Source organism: Diadema antillarum, unplaced genomic scaffold (assembly GCF_040938485.1).
Source record: "Diadema antillarum isolate AM-2024a unplaced genomic scaffold, OU_Dant_1.0 seq00001589_RagTag, whole genome shotgun sequence".
In the NCBI taxonomy this organism is placed as follows: domain Eukaryota; kingdom Metazoa; phylum Echinodermata; class Echinoidea; order Diadematoida; family Diadematidae; genus Diadema; species Diadema antillarum.
In genome coordinates this window covers 31,250-50,670 of record NW_027272306.1, presented here as the reverse complement: position 1 = coordinate 50,670, position 19,421 = coordinate 31,250, and the positions used below count along the sequence as shown (strand labels likewise).

At 40.3% G+C, this 19,421-nt stretch overlaps 1 protein-coding gene across 1 annotated transcript; it reads right to left on the bottom strand.

Annotated features, from left to right (window-relative positions):
- Positions 1-4,157: 4,157 nt before the first annotated feature.
- Positions 4,158-17,162, bottom strand: LOC139710932 (retinol dehydrogenase 11-like). Its single transcript, XM_071622857.1, has 6 exons — positions 16,936-17,162; positions 11,492-11,638; positions 8,877-9,068; positions 7,135-7,413; positions 5,869-6,070; positions 4,158-4,284 (listed from the first exon to the last, which is right to left on the bottom strand). The coding sequence occupies exons 1-6, from the start codon at positions 16,976-16,978 to the stop codon at positions 4,185-4,187; spliced, it is 963 nt and encodes a 320-aa protein (XP_071478958.1). The 5' UTR covers positions 16,979-17,162; the 3' UTR covers positions 4,158-4,184.
- Between the last annotated feature and the right edge of the window lie 2,259 nt (positions 17,163-19,421).

Sequence of the window (19,421 nt, the reverse complement as noted above, 5' to 3'; positions counted from 1 at the left end):
CCACTGTAGTCAGTGGTTCAATCACAGTTCGGCTCATGATTCGACTGAGGGGGATGGCAGCTTTAGCAAACTTCTTTTGGGATGTCATACTAAGAAGCACATATGCACGCACCCCGACTTTACTAAATCCATGTACTGTGTGATGCGCAGAGAAGACAACGAAGGCAACGTTTCCTAGCAACACCTACGCGCTTTACTCTTGACAGCTCAACTTCAGCATCTACGTATCAGTGCTAATGGTGATTGGCACTATTATTCAAAAGCACCCTCTACACTACTGGGACCATGTGCCTTTAAGATTCATCTTCCTTTCCCTGACAATAAAACTAAACTAGTCTACAAAAGTCACAATTGACAACATTTCTGATGCTGACAAATCATTCAATTTAATCAATCAGATACAGAGGCACAATCATAAAGATCATAAAGGCATACACACATAACTTCATAAACATATGATCCAATACATGTATCCCACGTAAGTGCACATATATATTTTTCTGTGTAGTACTGCGAATTTGCGTTTCCACTAAAGACTAGATGTAGGTGCTCAGTGACCTCTGATATACTTTGAAAGATCTTGGCAATGTAATTTGTCTTGCCTCTATCCCTATTGCCCTACACAATTTTCAAGAACTGAAGCTGCAACACAGTATGCACTGTAGTACAAACATGACATAACATAGAAAGTTCTGTATTTCATGTGATAGACATAATACAATTTGAAATATAACTTGCTCTTTCATTAAACTGCGGTCATGATACAACCAAGGGACTCAAGAAATAAAAATTCCACAGAGTCAATGCCATACAGTAAGATAAACAGGCAGACTGTTTCAACAAGCAACAGCATTCTTTTGATAGGAAAATAAAAAGAGAACATTTGCCAAGGTGCAGAATCACTGGTATGTATCAAGTTGAACAAAAGAAATTCACATGTGACTTGAAATATTTCCTTTATTTCTGGAGCAATACTGTAAAAGTTGTTAATTTCATAAATGTTGTACTGTTGGGCTGCAAACTTAACATGCAAAAATATTGGGAATGTACAGGAATTTGTGCACTAGGCTTGCGATAGCTTAACCCGCTGAGGACAATTCCCAATATAATTGGGCAGGTGTCTATGAGCGTTGTAGCAAATCAGCCCGTCTCAACGGGCTAGGTGTCAAATCACGAAAGAACATCTGGCAAAAATGTCTGTGGCCCCTTCATTTGCACAAATATCAGTATGCAAAAATAACAGCTTTTACACTACTTCTCCAACAATGTATTGCTGAGTTTACATAGTAAAATCACAGTTCGTTTTTATTCTGTATTCATTCATCTCCAACACCAAGTCTAAGATTCCTACATAAGGTTTCACATGGTGTCTCTAATTTGCTTTGAATTAACTATGATGCAACGTAGCAGTTTGCATACAAGTCTGGTCCCTAAGCTTAAAACAAGAGAAACCAGCTCACACAAACTATAAGAGACTAGCAATGCTGGTATGTAGTTTACCAATAAAAGAAGTAAACATGGAGGGCAAAAAGATGTTTGGTTTCCTTTGCTTTGCGGGTTCGCTTATGTTTAGATCACATATCATTTCAGTTATTGAAAGTTGAGCCCTATAATCCTCTGCACCTCACGGAGTATGCTATACCTTTCCTGCATAAACATGTACATGTACCATGTAATATCTCCTTTTTAATTACCAATACAGATGGAATAGTACCATACTTCAAGTGCTGTACAGAAGTGTAGTGTAAAAAACAAAACAAAAACACACTCAAAACAAAATAGATGATGAAATGAGTGTCACTATACCGCTGCCAATACATGTATGACATAAGTACTCCATCTACCCTGCAGTACCCTAGAGAGGGGGAAAGAAGACTACTAAAGTTTGTGATGTCACATCTGAAGAACTATAAAAGGAAAATATACAGAAAATTCAACACATTTTCACTTTTCTTGCAGAATGAAATGGACATCCATGTCATAAAGTATAGCTTTAGAAAACAACCAAAAACAACTTGGATTTGGGATCGTTACAGGTAAAATGAATCACATGCTTATCAGCCTACTGCTTTAATGCTATCTCGGACCATGCATGAACACATGAAACAATGCTGAAGAAAGACCTCTTTAAAACACAAAAACATGAACTTGTAGACAAAATGGAATTACACATTGACACTACAAATACAGTTCAATCAGAGGCAGATGTGTCGAAAATGGTGTCAAAGAAGGAGTTTATGAAAGTCTTTGAGCCAATTATACATGCATACCACTCACTTCCGACATAGAATGAAATAAAAAGAGACCAGGGCCCTGTTTTATCAAAAGATATAATCGATTTTAAATTTCCTTAACACACAGGCTGCCAAAGGCTTATGATAAAAATCAACTTTATAATCATAATTCATAAAACAATGGCCTGTTCTTGGAAATATCTGCAAAATTCCAGAAAATTAACAAAACCAGAACTACTAAAGCTTACAGCATGTCATTCTGAGTTTATTGGGGTAAAAGAGAAATGAGAATTCCAAAATGTGCAACTACTAGTACTTAAATACCATGAAAACATAAATAAATTCGGTGGGGCTGATTAAGGAAGGCTGTGGTCCGTGCTTATGTGAATGAAACCTCAAATTCCCCTGAACGTGACATCACCCCACTAGGTACAGTAATAAATCAATCTGTCATTGCCATATCACCTGACAGTGAGGCTTCTCACTACTACTGAGATGAGGGAGCTTTCGCAATGCAACACAGCGAGCTGTGTGACGTGGGAATCAACCAACGGAAAGCAACAAATCTTATTCTTTGAGCTGTCGTGCCTTTTTCCGAGCACTTTCACAGATACATGATGCGATAACTCAATTGAGTTGCAAATTTCCCAGATGCAAAGGTGTGTATGACATCCCAATCCTTCATCTAAATTAGAGGTTCTACCACAGCCCTAGTTTGGGCGACTATGATTGCCGAATCAAGGAGGTGTAGAAGTTCAAGCTCATTACCATTACAACTCCCAAAATTTACGCACCATGTACACAATCTAAAGTCAGGGCTACCACTGCGAAATCTCCCTCTGAAAACACCAAGTACAGGAGGGCATTTCATGAAGCGTTTAGGTCGGATAATTTTCTGACAAACTGTTATAAGCTACTGAAATCCTTGCATCTGATTGGCTGAGAGCAATTATGTCCGACAAGTTTGTCGGACAAAATGCTTCATGAAATGCCCCCCAGGATGAATACGCTCCATTTTGGGCACTACAATCTGGAATGGCACACATGCACCAGGGAGGTGGAAGAGGCTCCCTGCATGCACACTTTCTGGCTAGAGATATGAGTATACTCTTGCTCAGAGTTGGCAAAGATTTAGTTTGGATATTTTGTGGCGCTGGGATGCACGTGTTGCATGACCATCTGAACAGGTTTGCTGAGAACAGATCGCGGCCCCCCTTTTCCTGGAGATGGCTCTGTGATCTCATGACGTTTGCCTTTCTCCATCAACTTCTCTACTTTTTCTTTCACCACACGCCAGGTAGCCCAAGAATCCACCTGAACCTTGTGGACTCCAGTAATCTTAGTTGTATCTGTGACCTTCTTTTCAATACTAAAGTAGCAATAAAATTTTTGTTTCAAATGATGGCAATATCAATGATGATGCTAGTAATGATGACAGAGTACAGGAAGGATTGAATAAAAAATTCCCGTCTACCTTGCTTTAGTTTACCATATGCTAGTGAACATCATACATGTATCACCTAAAGCTCTTGATTTTCCCTTTTATACAGGGGGATAGGAAATATGAAATGTCCACGAAAACATATCAAATGAGATTGACTTCATATATGTTATACGTCTTTGGACAAATTATCCTACATGCCATATGCTAGTGAACATACATGTATCACCTAGAGCTCTTGATTTTCCCTTTTATACAGGGGATAGGAAATATGAAATGTCCACTAAAACATGTGTTTGAAGAGAAAAATGCTTCAGAAAAAGGTGAAATCTTCATCGAATCTATTTTAATGTCTTGACATAATCACATGATCCCATCCTCCTACCATTCTGAATCCTACAACTCCTCCTCTTCCAATACACACCCCTATCTACTCAATCAAAATATTACTTCTCCTTTTACAGTACTATTCCTCCATCACGTCTTCCTCTTCTCACTGTCCTCTCCTCCTACTCATTCAAGCCTACAAGTTTCAGGCTCAGATCCCACAGCTTCCTGGCATCGTCATCATTCTGAGCAGCTTTGGAAGGCACCTTGACGGCACAGTCACTGAAAGAAAGCAAGCACAGACAGAGATAGCATATTAGACGATAAGGCCTGAATTCACAATGGTGGTACAATCTTTGTCCATGGTTTAAACCATTGACAAAGACCGTACTTTTGTATTGGGTGCCGATTGTCGCATGGCCTATTTGTTACAAAATCAGTCATTTCGTCGACGAAATGTTAACATTTCGCAACGAAATAGGCCATGCGACACTTGGCGCCCCATACAAAACTACGGTCTTTGTCCATGGTTTGAACCTGAATGTCAGCATGGCCACTGGTATGCTTCCACAGGGGCGGATCCAGCTTTTTGCTAAGGAAGGGGGGAGGGGGTTCATCCAATCACAATGGGTCATGATATGCAAACAAAAACAAAGAAACTAAAAATGACTGGTATGCCTTGGCCATAATGCATTCAAGATTCTCCTAATAGGTCTATAGTGCACTGTACGTCTTGACAATGTGTGATGACAAGTTTCACACAATTGGGAAAATATCAAAATGATGTGTTTGTCACAAACGTGTTGAATGTTCACTTTCCTTGAAATAGGTTTGATTGGATGAATGGCTATCTTTTCTAAGAGAGCATGTTTTTGGGCATTTGAGGATTTTTAATTGACTTTTGACCATTTTATAGGTTTACGCATTGAGTAATTTTCAAGGTATGGAGAAAAAGTATTAAATAGTAAATTGTTAGCATTTTAACCTGGCCTTTGACCCTTGCCCTTTGACCCTATGACCCTACATAATAATATGCATTATTGTCGACAAAAACTGTTGTCTATTTGTTAGGTAACTCTAAACCACTCCAAGGCCTTTCCATGGAAGAGTGGAGAGGGAGAAGATTAATGAGATGACTACTCACAAACAGGAGACTTTACTGCACAGAAAATCAGGTCAAAAGCTACCAGTGACAACAGATTTTATGACAATCATCATATCTAGTAAGCTGTCCTACTAGAAAGATTACTCTTGCAAAGAAACACAATGCAAATTGTCAAATTATTGTGGCATACTATTCTGTCAACCAACCAACCAACCAACCAACCAAATATTTCGTATTGAGATCTTAAGTTTAACATCAATTTCAGAATAGAAATATATTGGGGGACAAAACTGTAGAGACCTCATTAAAATCGTTGTGACAATAGGGAAGTTATGGAGTGGTGAAGTTTCATGTTGCTACGAAACAAAGACAGTACGGTACACGTTGGAAGCTTTTGAGTGCTCCTCTGGCGTGGGTACAGCAAAGTGTGGCATACCGTAAAAACGAGGAATGTTCACGTACACTTTAATTTCGCGAATTTTGTGAGAGCCAAGATTCGCAAAATTAGAATTCATGCGAAAGCTCTTTATCACACTATATGCACTGAATGGTAGAGGCAACTCGCGAAAATTTCATGTCGCCAAAAAAGACCGTTGGCTCCAATGCACAAAAATTTTATGCAGCAAAAATATTGTGTTTTACAGTACGGTACTTTGAGCGTTCTAACAATTTTCTAACATGCCTCTGGAACGGGCACAGCACTATGGTACGATAAAAGAATGGGCTCGTTCAAACCCAGTGCCCCAGATGTGGGCTCTCACCTGTAGTAGAGGCCTGTTTCCCCGTCAGTCTTCTCATCCACACAGCAGTAGATGCTGGTTTGGGCCCCTTGCTCTGAGGTCTTGGAAAACAGCCGTACGATGGGATGCAAGGGCTTGAAGAACACTGTGTAGGTGCCGAGGTGGCGGGCCAGATCCGTGTCAACTCCTCCAGGATGAACAGCATACGATGTGACTCCAGTCCCTTGAATTGCATTGGGAAGAATCAGGAAAGCAGAGTCCACACAAACAATATTTAAGGGATACACCATAAAAATACACTAACATTTCTGAATGAACTACAGTAAATGTCTTTATCTTCATAGGATATTTAGAACTGAGTCACATAATAAAAAGAAAAAGAAATAGCAAAATTTTAGAATTACACCACACAATTGCTGACTCACATGTGTTCATCCAATCCACTAGAAAAGACAGAATTAGATTTGACATTTCTAAGCATAAAAGTCTATGTACTGCCTGATTGCCCTGAAATTCAAACATAAATTTATGTAACAATTAAATTTTGAAGAGTAAACAGACTTGCAAAAATCTTGTAAACTGTTCATCAGATTTTGCCAGTAACATCAGCTACAAAGTAGCTGTTAGCCAACTATTGCCAGACCCAGAACCAAGTTAGGATAGCCATGCACTGCACGATTGTACTGTGCGCATAGCACCTGTGTGCATAGCATCCCATAGTGGAGCTACTACACTTCGGGTATACAATTCAACCCCTTCAAAATGTGCACAGCATATCGTAAAGATACTGTCACAAGTTTTAGAACAGTGGAAAAATGAGAAAAGAAAATGGGATTCCATCTGGAATTTTTAGAATACACGCCAGTCAGAGTAGATAGAAATCAATTAAAATATCTGTCAGATACCGACTATGAAATGACTTAGATTCATGTCATATAGATTCAAAAAATAGATATCAAAAAGCAAAACATTTTGCAAAAAATATTGCCAGCAAACAAAAGCATCATATCCCCCTTCACATATAAAGAAACTGACAATCTACAAATGACCGTTATATTCAAGTCCGTTCAGTCATAACATTTGTATTCAAAGATTTAAATACCAATAATATATACATGTGGGAGCACACAGCTTCAGTTAAGTTAATATTTGACTTGCATTGCATCTTTTGTTTGATGTGAGTTCTGGGGTGGGGGTATATATTTGAATATCTATGAATTCATCCCAATCCCCAGTCAGAGAGTTATGAAAGCTGAGAATTTTACGAGCTAAGACCAAGTGACCTACCAGCAAGACGTCTTGCCAGCTCCCTCGTGAAGAGGACGTTGGCGAGCTTGCTCCGGCCGTAGGCGGCCATCGCCTCGTAGTTCTTCGTCATCATCATGTCGTCGAAGTCCATCCTGCCGAACTGGTGGCCGAGGGAGGAGACGTTGATGATGCGGGACGGGGCAGAGGCCTTGAGGAGGTCCAGGAGGAGGAGGGTCAGCAGGAAGTGGCCCAGGTGGTTGACCCCAAACTGCATCTCGAATCCATCCTCCGTCTCCCACTGTGGACACATCATGATGCCTGAGGGTCAGGTAAGACATAACACCAGACAACAGATTGGAAGAATGGCTCGGACGGGATTGTATACAAAATAATAATGGTGAATGCATTATATTGAAATCCTTATAAAAGCATGATTATGCACCAACCTCATTTCTGTGTTTTCTAGTACTTAAAAGGTCCTGTTTACCTTTGGGAACAGCAATTTTTTAAATGTTCAAGATATCACATTTGATGCATATGTGTGGTCAGTTGTATCACAAAACATCCTACAATATAAAAAATTCGCCCTAAAGCCCAAAATACAAGGAATATATCACTGTTTTTCCTCAATACACCATAACAGTAGATGGTTTACTCTGGAAACATTTTTATTATAACTATTGTTCACATTATGTATGCTTAACAATACTTAACATCGACAAATATGAATAACATTTTTACATTGGTTGTTTCTATCCCTAACTCACATTTTAGAACTATTTTGAAGAACTACAGTAATACTGGGTTTTTGTTTCATCTGCAAATGGTAGATTATGCCTTTAACACTTAAGCGGGTCTTAAGAATAGAAACGTCAACCAGCATACAAAAGCAGAGGCGATTTTGTCCTACTTAATAACGTTAATATGCACATGGTGTGGAATTTCACTTCACAATTTGAGTGCTTTGAGTGGCGAGTGGCGAAGAAAATCCCATGGCATTGGACAAAGTGTCCCAACTCACTGGGACAAAAAGGCTTAAATGCTAAGATAAACATGCCATCAATTCATTCAATGACCCAACCCCTGTCCTAAAGACCCTTACGCCATCCTATTGGGAGATGGAGAGAGAGAGAGGTTAGGCCTAAATTGAATTATATTATAATATATTATATTATATCATATCATATTGTATTATATTATATTGTATTATATTATATAATATTATATCATATCATCTCATATCTTTTCGTATCGTATCGTATCGTATCGTATCGTATCGTATCGTATCGTATTATATTATATTATATTATATAATATTATATCATATCATATCATATTATAATATATTAAATCATATTATATACATTGTCATGAATATGCATTTGTACAAAGTGGGTGTGGCCTATTCAGCCCAAACTGCGAAAAAGATGGATCGAGACTGGGAAGATTTCGCTTGAGGCGAGGGAAGAATAAAGTTTTCCTGTTACTTTAAGTTCAATTGATATCATTGGTGGTGGTGATTTGTTTTGTTGTCAGCAAGACTTAGAGTGACAGGTTGTTGCACCACCAGTATTTCCCTCCCTTCTGTAATAATATGAATATATATCTGAGAAATATCATCGACAAAGTTTACTCCAGTGATCAATTATGGAGATCTTACAGAAAATCTAGGATCAAAGAAGAAGGATGTAGAGTAGTTAAAGTTTGCTGGCCGGACAACCACTGGAAGAATTCATTGAAGTTTAAGAACAAGGGAAATGCGGTCATTCCACCATACGTACCAGCATTATTGAGGAGGATCTCAACATGCTTCTCCTCCCTCAAGATCTCCTCAGCAAATTGCCGGATTGATTTCATAGAGGCAAGGTCCAGCTTCTTGACCACCACATCCTTGTTCCCGGATTCTTTGATGACCCACAGCTGAGCTTCTTCTGCCTTCTTGAGGTCACGGCAAGCCATGATAACTCGGGCACCTGGTGCAAATATTGAGGGGGGGGGGGAGGGGAGTAAGAAAAAAAACTTGTAATCTTTGCATTGTCATGGTAACAAGATTAAAATACAATATTTTGATCTAATTGTAGCCTTTCTAGTAACTACTACACCAATCTAACTGATTGACTAATGACAGATTTAAACAAAATCCATCTGTGTACTCAAATCAAATCTACCAATCAAATTCATGGATTAACATCTTGACAATCTTTCAAGAAAATACCCTCTTATATGAACTGGTCGGAACTTGTCAGTATGGGTATACAATCACAGAGAATTACTACTGATATTCAGCTCAGTAACTAAAAGGACTAACAGCACATACTAGTACAAATGAAGTCACAATCAATGACAATGCCTATAACACAGGGCTTGCACACATGAACAGTGTACACAGAAATATTTGAGTATACTACAAGTGGCTCCTACAACAAAGTAATTTGGGAACATACTGTTTCTGGAAAAACTGACCTATTAGAATAGCTATACAAAGACCAAAAAAAAAAAAAAGCAGCATAAAATAGCAAATGTACACTGAAAATAGTTTCTGAGCACTTGGATGGATAATTCTTACCAATATTACATCCAAAAATTGTAAGATTTTAGTGAGGGAGCTCTCACTCTTTAGATGTTTGTATATTACCACCCCCCCCCCCCCCCAAAAAAAAAAAAAACATGTCTCACATTCTATAACACTTCAAGTCATTGTTGATGCCAGGGCCCCGATTTATCAAAAGATATAATCGACTATAAATTTCCTTATACCACACAGGCTGCCATAGACTTACCATCAAAATCAACTACAATCAATTATAACTCTTAATAAAACAGTGCCCAGATGCTGGACGAAGAGAGGCCGACTCCAGCCCCTAAGACCATTACACAGCTCAATCACAAAAGTTTATAAAATAAAATGCAGATTAATTAATCCTGCGAAACATTCAGATAACATGAATGCTAGATATTAAACACCCTGCAGAAAGGGAATCCGAGGGGTGGGAAGGCTGGCCAAGCTCCGATATAGTAAGCAAATAATCAACATTGGTGAAGGTGATGGGACAAACTATCACTTCCGAGGCGATCTGGATGTAGCTATCTTTCCGAAGCGCAGCTGAGGAAAGATAGCTTACACATTCAGATCGCCGAGGAAGTGATAGTTTGTCTCATTGCCTGAAACTAAAAGTTGATTATTTGCTTTATATTCCACATCTAGGGTCCTAGAAATTCCCATTTTATTCCACATCTGAAACCGTTTTAGCTGTCTTTAGGTATCATTAGGGCTTAGGCTACGTGTGCGCGTAGATGACAAAACAATGAAGTTGCTGCGCGCACCGCGCGGCACCAAAGTGAAAGTGCGTTGCACTGTGTACTATCAAGTGACCTAGGTCACATGATAGTCCACAGTGCAACGCACTTTTATTTCGCGCGTACTCATCTTGCGTTAGGACTATGTGGACTGTGTGGAGATCAGCGAAAGAAAAGGGACTATCAACATAGAGTGTAACGAACTTTTCTTCTCAGGTGATGGGTGATGGGCAAAACTACGCTTCATCACGTGATCAGCTCTGGACCAATCATATTGCAACATTCTTAGTATGCGGAATATAATTAAGATTACCTGTACTGTGGTCACTGATCTCTGTTCAAGTACACACACAGCCAAAAAAAAAAAAATCTCAACTGGAGTGAACTGTTATGGATGAGCATGATGCACATATTTTCTGACCAGTGCTATTTGTGATTTTCAAATGTATCCCGGTGGGCAGCGAGTGAATAGGGCCACCCATGAATCTCCATTCTACCTGGTCCTTAAAGGACAAGTCCACCTTCTGTGTGTGGATTGAGTGAATGCAGCAATATTAGGAGAACATATCAGTGAAAGTTTGGGGAAAATCGGACAATCCGTGCAACAGTGATGAATGTTAAAAGCATCTGTGCAGTCACTGCTGGATGAGAAGACCAATACAGTGTATGATGTCACATACGTAGAATGATGTACAGAAAATATAATGAGAATTTCACAAAGTTTTATTTTTTGACAAAAGTGCACATTTCCTCGACATGTCACTGACATATTATGTGTTAAGGGTGATATTAATCCCCCTGCCTTCTGAAAGTCAAGCATTCTTCTATTATGCAAGAAAAGTGAAAATATTTTGAATTTTCTGTTTATATATCATTCTAAACATGTGACATCACAAGCTGTAGTACATTAATGGTCCTCTCATCCAGCAGCGACTGAGCAAGTGCTTAAAAAAAAATCATAAGTGTTTCAAGAACAGATTGTCTGATTTTCCTCAAACTCTCACTCAATGTGTTCTACTAATATTGCTGCATTCACCCAATCCACATGTCTGTGAAGGTGGACTTGTCCTTTAATCTGAAAGTAGGGCTCAATGCTTACCTCTTTGTGCTAGGTCCTTTGCACTCTCCTTCCCTATGCCTGTGTTGCAGCCGGTGATTATGACTGTCTTGCCATCGAGTCGTGCCTTGCTGTAACAGCGCCCTCCTTGGAGCCATCGCCTCAGTATCAATCCCAAGACCACAAGACCTACATGAAGTAGAACCCAGTGGCCGAGAACTATGATTAGTCCTATCCATTTATAACAATGAATACCAGCTTGGCCAACAACATAAAAAATACCCTCATCTGTCTAACTATCAAGGCAACATTTGTGTCCCATTGCACGAAATAATGACAGTAACTGTACAATTAACAGTAACTTTGCAATTAATGGTAACCACTGATAGTTTTTTTGCTTCAATTGGATATGGAATAGTGTTGCTTGAAGCAGTTACCATTATTATTATTATCATCATCATCATCATCATCATCATTATTATTATTACTATTATTATCATTATTATTTAGGGTGGCCCCGTCAGTAAACAAGTACTGTTTTCCAGGGGGCCCTGTAAATTGTAGAGTTATTCTTGATTATGCATCAATTGTTACCTGGATTTAATGCAATGGGGCCCTGATTTTCAGAACCATAAAATAAAGATCTGGAGGTGTACTTCAAGAGAGCAGCTACCTCCACCCAGCACTGCCAGCAGCCGCCATTTTGTAGGCAATTTCTCCAATTCACAAAGAGGTATGTGAGACATCTACACAATACATTTGGTGAAAATCTGACCATCTACTGCTGAGTTACTTGCAGACTAAGATCATTTTATGTTCTTTACTTTTTTTATGTTTCTTGACCTTTCACCTCATGACCCAAAATTTAATTGTTCCTTTCTTACTTCATTATGAACACAGCCTGCACGTGAGGTAAAAATTTGATCATCCGTTCTTATTTGGAGATTAAGCTTTAATCTGTTCTTTATGACCCAATGACCTTTGACGGGAATTACCTCATAACCCTCAAACAGAAGTATCTCAATCTTTTTTCTATTTCATTATAAACACACAGCACATCCTGCAAGTTTGGTGAAAATCTGATCATCTATTCTCGAGTTATTGGGAAATTATGCTTATTTGTCCTATATGACTCCTATCAACTTTGACCTCGTGACCCCCAACATTTTATATCTTTTTCTTTCCTCATGATGAACAAATCCTGCTGAAAATCTATTCTTCCATTCTCTAACTAGTAGTTATCATGTACAAATCAGACAAACAAACAAATGGAACCAAAAACATTAACCTCCGCTGGCCACAGGTTTCATTCACCTACTCATTGGCAATCAATCAATATTCAATGGCTTGTTAGTGAGGCCATCAAATTACTCATTAATTTGTATTGACAAAATTAAATGACCATTGAAACATAACCATGTCAAACATGCATATCGACTGTGAGCTAGGTGGATTTTACATCTAATATGCAGCACTCATCATGATCATCTACTATGTAAGCATTACACTTCACTGCCGGCGCCTCGTTCTCAAAAGTTATCTTTGCGCGTTTCAAGACCTAACAAGCAAACAAAAAAAGGTCTTCAGCACAACTTTTGGTGCCACTTCAGGGTTTCTTCAGCTGACAAGCGAAAAAAAAAAGAAAGAAAAAGGTCTTCAGCGCAAGAACAAAGCCTTAATGCGTTCACACTTCAAGGTCTCTATTCATTTCTTTCTAGTGCCATTTACATGCTTCCAGGTTAAAAAAAAAAAGTGTGGGGGGGGGGCTCAAAGTGGTGACATCTTACGTACGCCTTTGTGTGGTGCAAAAAATGGTGCCCCCCCCCCCCCCCCCCGGTTCCGCCCTCCATCTACAAGGATTATGTGTGCACTTGTAAAACTTTTCTTTTTTCTCGCTTATATCAAGTTTGGTATCATAAATGTTATGCTGTAGATGTGTAACTGTAAAACCAGTTTTTTTTTTCTTGAGGGTTAACACTGGCGGATCCAGGCAGGGGCGCACCAAGCGCCTGCCCCTCTTTATTATTTTTTAAAAACAAAAGAATTAATAAGAAAAAGAATGGGGGGGGGGGGGGTGAGGGGGGGGGGGTGCGAGCCTCCTTTAATTTTGTAAAGGTGCCCCCCCCCCCCTCTTCCCACTTTACGGAATTCCTGGTTTCACAAAATGTGAAAAAAAAACGCCCCTTGATCTCAATCGCATTAAGTTTATGCCAAGGTATAAGTGCACCAGCCTCAGTGTAAAACTGCACAAACATCTTGCCAAAATGTCTGTGACCTCGTCACTCCCCGAAAATATCTGTTTTCAAGTAGATTCTAGATACATGATACACTGTAGATACTGTACATCTACATACACATATTAGCCCGACCAGCCGCCGCGCAAAGCACAAGCACAGCTGCAGTGTCCCCATGCGGCAGCACAGGACGCCGCTACTTGTGTACAGCGCGTGGTTATGAACAGCGCGCAAGGTTATGTCACTTAACGTGTTATAATGATGTAACACAGGCCTGTCTACGACGGGACCTGTTCCCCAGACCCGTTTCTTTCAGCGCCCGCTACGGCGTTGCCGTTGTGTGCAACAAATAATATAGGCCCTATATATAGATCCATATATAGCATGTTGATATCTGGCTGTAATCTCAGCCCCAGGCTAGCTCTAGAACCCCTGGATGGATTGCCTCAGCTAGGCACAGTCAAACCTACTAGCGGCCACCTGTCTATAGCGGCCACTGAAAAATCCCCCCAAGAGAAATGCCCTGTTATAAGACCCTAGCTGTTATTAGCAGCCACCCGTCTATCGTGGCCAGTGGTCACAAATTTTGTTTCCCGTGGTAGATTTTAACCTGTCTAACAATGTGTACCGTAGTTATGGGTAAACTAGGCCTAGCGGATAAAGTCGGCCCCCAGTGCGCGCATTACAAGTAGTACTTGTTGTACTGTGCGCGCGACATAACCCGCTAGGCCGAGTTTACCCATATAACTACGATGGTATAGATTTCTAGCAGCCAAAGACCCAATGGAGCGGATAATTCAGCGTGTTTTGCTGCTTTGTAGCCGTGCCAGCTATTCCTGGGCAATGTTCAGTGATAGCCACAGCTTCAGTCATCACTCATTCAGAGATAACAATTTCTTCAGATTTCAGAAAGTTAATTGTACACACATGGTATTATTGGTAGGCCCCTACTGTGCAACAATTTCATAATGACCGGCATTGTTCAATGTATGCACTATGAAACACACGTCCATGTATCATTACGTGTAGGGTATGCACAAAGTTGGATAACCTGTCTATAGCGGCCACCTGTCTATAACGGCCACTTTTTTCGGGTCCCTTGGGTGGCTTGACTGTGAATGTATTTAGGCCTATTGAACCCTGGAATGCTGGATTGGGCTTAACCCTGGCCTTGGGACTCCCCTGTAAGGCTGTACACGGTAACTTGTCAGGGCCTAACCGTTTGGCGTCAGTGGACTCGATCTGGGCACGAAAGAGATAATAAGCACTTAAGTTATAAATTTAAGGCTCATATTGTTAACACTCACAACAGTAATTTCGAGGTCCCGTCGGAACGTAATAAATAACCAGCTCGTAAAGCATGCAAAGAGTAGTAGTTACGAATACAATATCGGTTCATAAAAAAACAATTAACGTTAGGGCCTGGTCGTGTAACGTTAGGGAGATCCTCAAAACTTCAAGCCAATCGTTTGGCCCCGTTGGCGTTAGTTCTAACATGACATTAGTACAGTAGCCTGACTAGTAACCGCTCACTTTGATACTTTATTGTGAATAACTTTACCAAATTATCTCCTTCCCGATTCAATCATGTGAAACGTGGTTTGCGATATTGCTCTTTCTTATGTATGTTACCAACATCTGTTCACGAAGTCCAATAATGGAATAATTGCGCGACACTTCGTCGTTACATCCTGTTTCATAAAGCTGTTCGTAAAGTTACGAACAACTTACGAGCGACTGGTGATCAGTTCTGATGTGCTATACTTATCAGAATTTCCATAATTCAGCACAAGAACTGATCACCAGTCGCTCGTAAGTTGTTCGTAAGTTTACGAACAGCTTTATGAAACACCCCCAACTAGTAGCTGCTCACCCCTGCCTAGTAGCCGCTCACTTATAAGTTATACTGAGCATGAAGATGGCGCACGCACATTATGATGTATGGCTCTGAGGAATCATTTACACAGTCCCTTCCTGAATGATGCTAAGGGCATGCCTGCTAATACCACGACACGTGTGCCGAGGCTGAGATAAACAGAAATTTTCGACCGTAAACGGTGTTGTGCATATTCTATTTAGTACTTACCTGTGGTATGGTTGGGGCACCACCTATCGACAGGGCACCTTCCCATCGACACCCTGCGTATCATGGCTGTTTGCGTATAGAACAAAAAAGTACGCGCGGGATTAAGTGTCATTAGCTATAAAAACAATAAAAACGAAGAAACGAAAATCAAACTCAAACAAACCAAGCTAAAAATTACACATCCGATCAGTAACGACGCATGGCTGTGAAATTCACGTGTATTACCTATGGCCTGTGAAATTCACGTGTATACCTATGCTGTGAAATTCACGTGTATACCTATGGAGGAGAGGGGGTGTCGATCGCAAGGTTCCCTTTTTAGCTGCGCGAAGAAAACGGAACGCACGCACTAAAATTGCGCTATTTTAAAACGGAGATTCATAATCAACGAGACGGTCACGACATTCAAAACTGCAGTATTTATGGCATATTTGAGGTAAGAATTAGGCGGATTTGTATTATATTTTTAGAATAAACAAGCTACAGATCCTTAGGGTGTCGATACGTGGTACCCCCAACCCTACATTCAATTTCCATGTCTGAATAAAAAATATCTAACATTACATTAATTTTGCTTTGATGCCTTTCACTAATCATTATTTTTTTTTATCGTGAAGGTATCCTGCATTTTGTGTCATAATTATCATTATGTGGAATTATGGAAGACGGGTCTCGTTATTAAATTTTATAGTTGCAAAAATAGAATTATATCTAACGTTACAAGTTGAAATAGCCATTCTTCGTATTAATAATTATATATTGAACTGAATGATTCATGAGGTCTTTACGCATAACAGAATAGATCTAGACCTATATACTGCAAATAGATTCAGGTGCATATGCACTCCACTATTTTATGCTATTATTCCTTTTCTTCTTTCTTTTTCTTTTTTTTTCCCATTTCTGTTTAACCTCTTAATTTAACCTCTTATACCAAAAAAATGTGATTGCCTGAGTGTCATGGAAGTAAACCAAGCCCTTTATTAACCTGGCCCCCTTATAAAGCCTTCAAATCAATCACAAGTCCCCAAATCAATCGCAACTTGCATTGAAGCTCACATAAAACTTGTGATTGATTTCTATCACAAGTCTTTATAAGACAGGCCCCAGGGCAGGCTTTTGTTTTACCCATATTCATAGTAACTAAGTTTATAGGTTCTACTCACTGACGAGGACAGCTATGGTGGTCATCAGGCAGCACTCGACCATGATGAAGGAGACGGTATGTAGTGTTAGACTAAGCAGGGAATTATCGAAACAGGTACAGAGATAGGCAGCCTGCAGCGATAGAAGTGGCGATCAGGAGTCGGTCGAAGTCGCTGAACGAACCCGTCGTCCGATCGTGATCGTCAAGGTCCGTCCCGGTTTACACCAGCAGCTACAGCCTCCACGTACACACTCACCTTATCCCACTACTACTATTACTAAACGTGAAGCTAGCTAGCTGGAGCACTATACTTCATGCACTGATGATGGGGGCGCGATTTCATTTTTTTACAGAGCGGGTTGATATTAACCCGCTCTGATTTTTTATACGTTGCGTCGTCCACCACTGAACTCTTGCAGTGTTTTGCCCCAGTCACACAGTGCTTTACGGTGGATTACGTCCGCCGCGGATAGATACGAATGAGTGGACGCAGGGGGACGCAGCGTGGACGCAGGCATCCGCAGGGACGTATGTAGACGTAACTGCCCGTAACTCATCCGTAAAGAAACGCAAAATGACGTCGCCGAACCTGCGAAATTTTGAAATTTTCAAATGTTCAAAATTTCGCAGAGGGACGCCACGGACGCAAACTTACGCAAGTAACCGTAACCAAACGTAACTATCCGTAACTCTACGTAACTACCCGTGGCTTGGACGCAGACCATCCGCAAAAAAATTACCTCCCGTCCGTTTGCGTTCGCTTACGTCCGCCGTAAGTATCCGAAATTAACCGCAAGTTAACGTATCACAACAGTTTCGTCCGCTTACGGATATTTACGGACAGCTACGGATGTTGCGGGCAATTACGTCCTTCGACGTTTTCCGTTTTCCATTCGCATGGGAACACAGAGACTCGTAGGAAGGCACACTACTCCTGTTGCCAAGCTGCAGCGCCTTTACCTGAAGGAATGCTACAACACAGTCGGAGCGGTGGAGAGGCAGAACTGCACGGTCAAATTATGAAATTTCTCCCACAATTAATGGTCATTTTAAGTGGCACTCATATACCATGTATACTCATGACATCGGTTGACTCTTGGTGCTGAACTTTTTTTCTTGTACTCTTCGAATGTATATTTTCACAACTTGTACGTAATTCAATTTCAGTTTTCCCCAGTGTACAATGTAAGACAGTCCAAAATGTGATAACCTTGCTGTCATAATACACTGACTTAGCAGGGATCGTAAGAGAAAACCAAATTGCCATAATTATTCACAGCAATCTGTTACTATCCGTAACTATCCGAAAAATGCGCAACTAGCTCTCCGCAAGTGTTCAGAACTATTATGTGCCAATTCGTAAGAATATCCGCAAGTGGACGCAAGTATTCGCATCTGGTCGTATCTGTCCGTATCGCCCGCATTTTTTGCCCGCATGTTTTGTACAAATTTCTGGTGACGGCAAAGGATCCGCGGGGGTCCGCGGGAAAAAATGATTTTTTTGGACGTAACGCCTGACGCAGAGCATTATGTGACTGGGGCTTTTGAGTTCAGTGGTTGCGTCCACCCGAACTAAGAATCGGTGGTTGGCAGCGTCCTTCAACCGTCACAGGGTTTACCCGCGGGTATAGTAGTAATATGAATGGATTGTTTATGTGGTTGTGCAGATCTTTAGTGACTTATTCCCGAGTGTTGCATAGACTACATTAATGATTATTAGCAGTAAAATTCAGACCACAAACAACAAGGTGACCATTTACAGATGTAACATGTAAAGATACGTGCTTGCACAGATGATATGATATGGTGGCCATTAGTTTTTGCGTTTAATTAAATGCAGATGACCATGTATGCAAAAGCCATATACAGGAATGCTTGAAAGATACAGATATCATAAATGAATTCCTTGACCTCAAAAACATAGATTTAGACATCAGAATTTACTTTCTACGTGTTACGTTCGTAGGGCCATTTCCTAATATGCAAATTAGGCACTGATCCACCACTCAAATTTTAGGGAACTTTTAATATGTTATTTTAATAGCTCTTCCATAAGGTTAAATGCAAGTGGAATCGTTTCTGTTGCAATTAACTGTGGGTTAACCCATGCACTTTTTGTCATGTTTTGACTGGACCTATAGGCCCTATAGCATGCTCAGCCGAGGATTTGTATATTGCTGCGGGGCATTAGTAGGGGGAGGTGGGGAGGGTTGCCGCTGAACTGGCATCGAAGGCTGTCTCTTCCCTGATAAATACATGTAGTTACAGTCAAACCTGTCTATAGCGGCCACCCAAGGGAGACGGAAAAAGGTGGCCGTTATAGACAGGTGGCCACTATGGACAGGTCATCCAATTTTGTGTGCATTCAAGTTGATTTATTTCATTTCCATCAAACAAATAATTAGAAATACAATGAGACACTCGTATACACAGATGTCAGGAAATCAGTACCACAGTGCAATGAAAAGAATAACAATGTAAAAGAGATACAGGTAGATTATCAAC

What these genes read in the sequence shown, in the direction of transcription:
- LOC139710932 (XM_071622857.1), bottom strand. Translation starts at nt 16,978, where the DNA reads ATGGTCGAGTGCTGCCTGATGACCACCATAGCTGTCCTCGTCA. An exon ending in CACCATAGCTGTCCTCGTCA is followed by an intron (nt 11,639 to 16,935) that starts GTGAGTAGAACC and finishes TACTTCATGTAG; the next exon opens with GTCTTGTGGTCTTGGGATTG. An exon ending in AAAGGACCTAGCACAAAGAG is followed by an intron (nt 9,069 to 11,491) that starts GTAAGCATTGAG and finishes TATTTGCACCAG; the next exon opens with GTGCCCGAGTTATCATGGCT.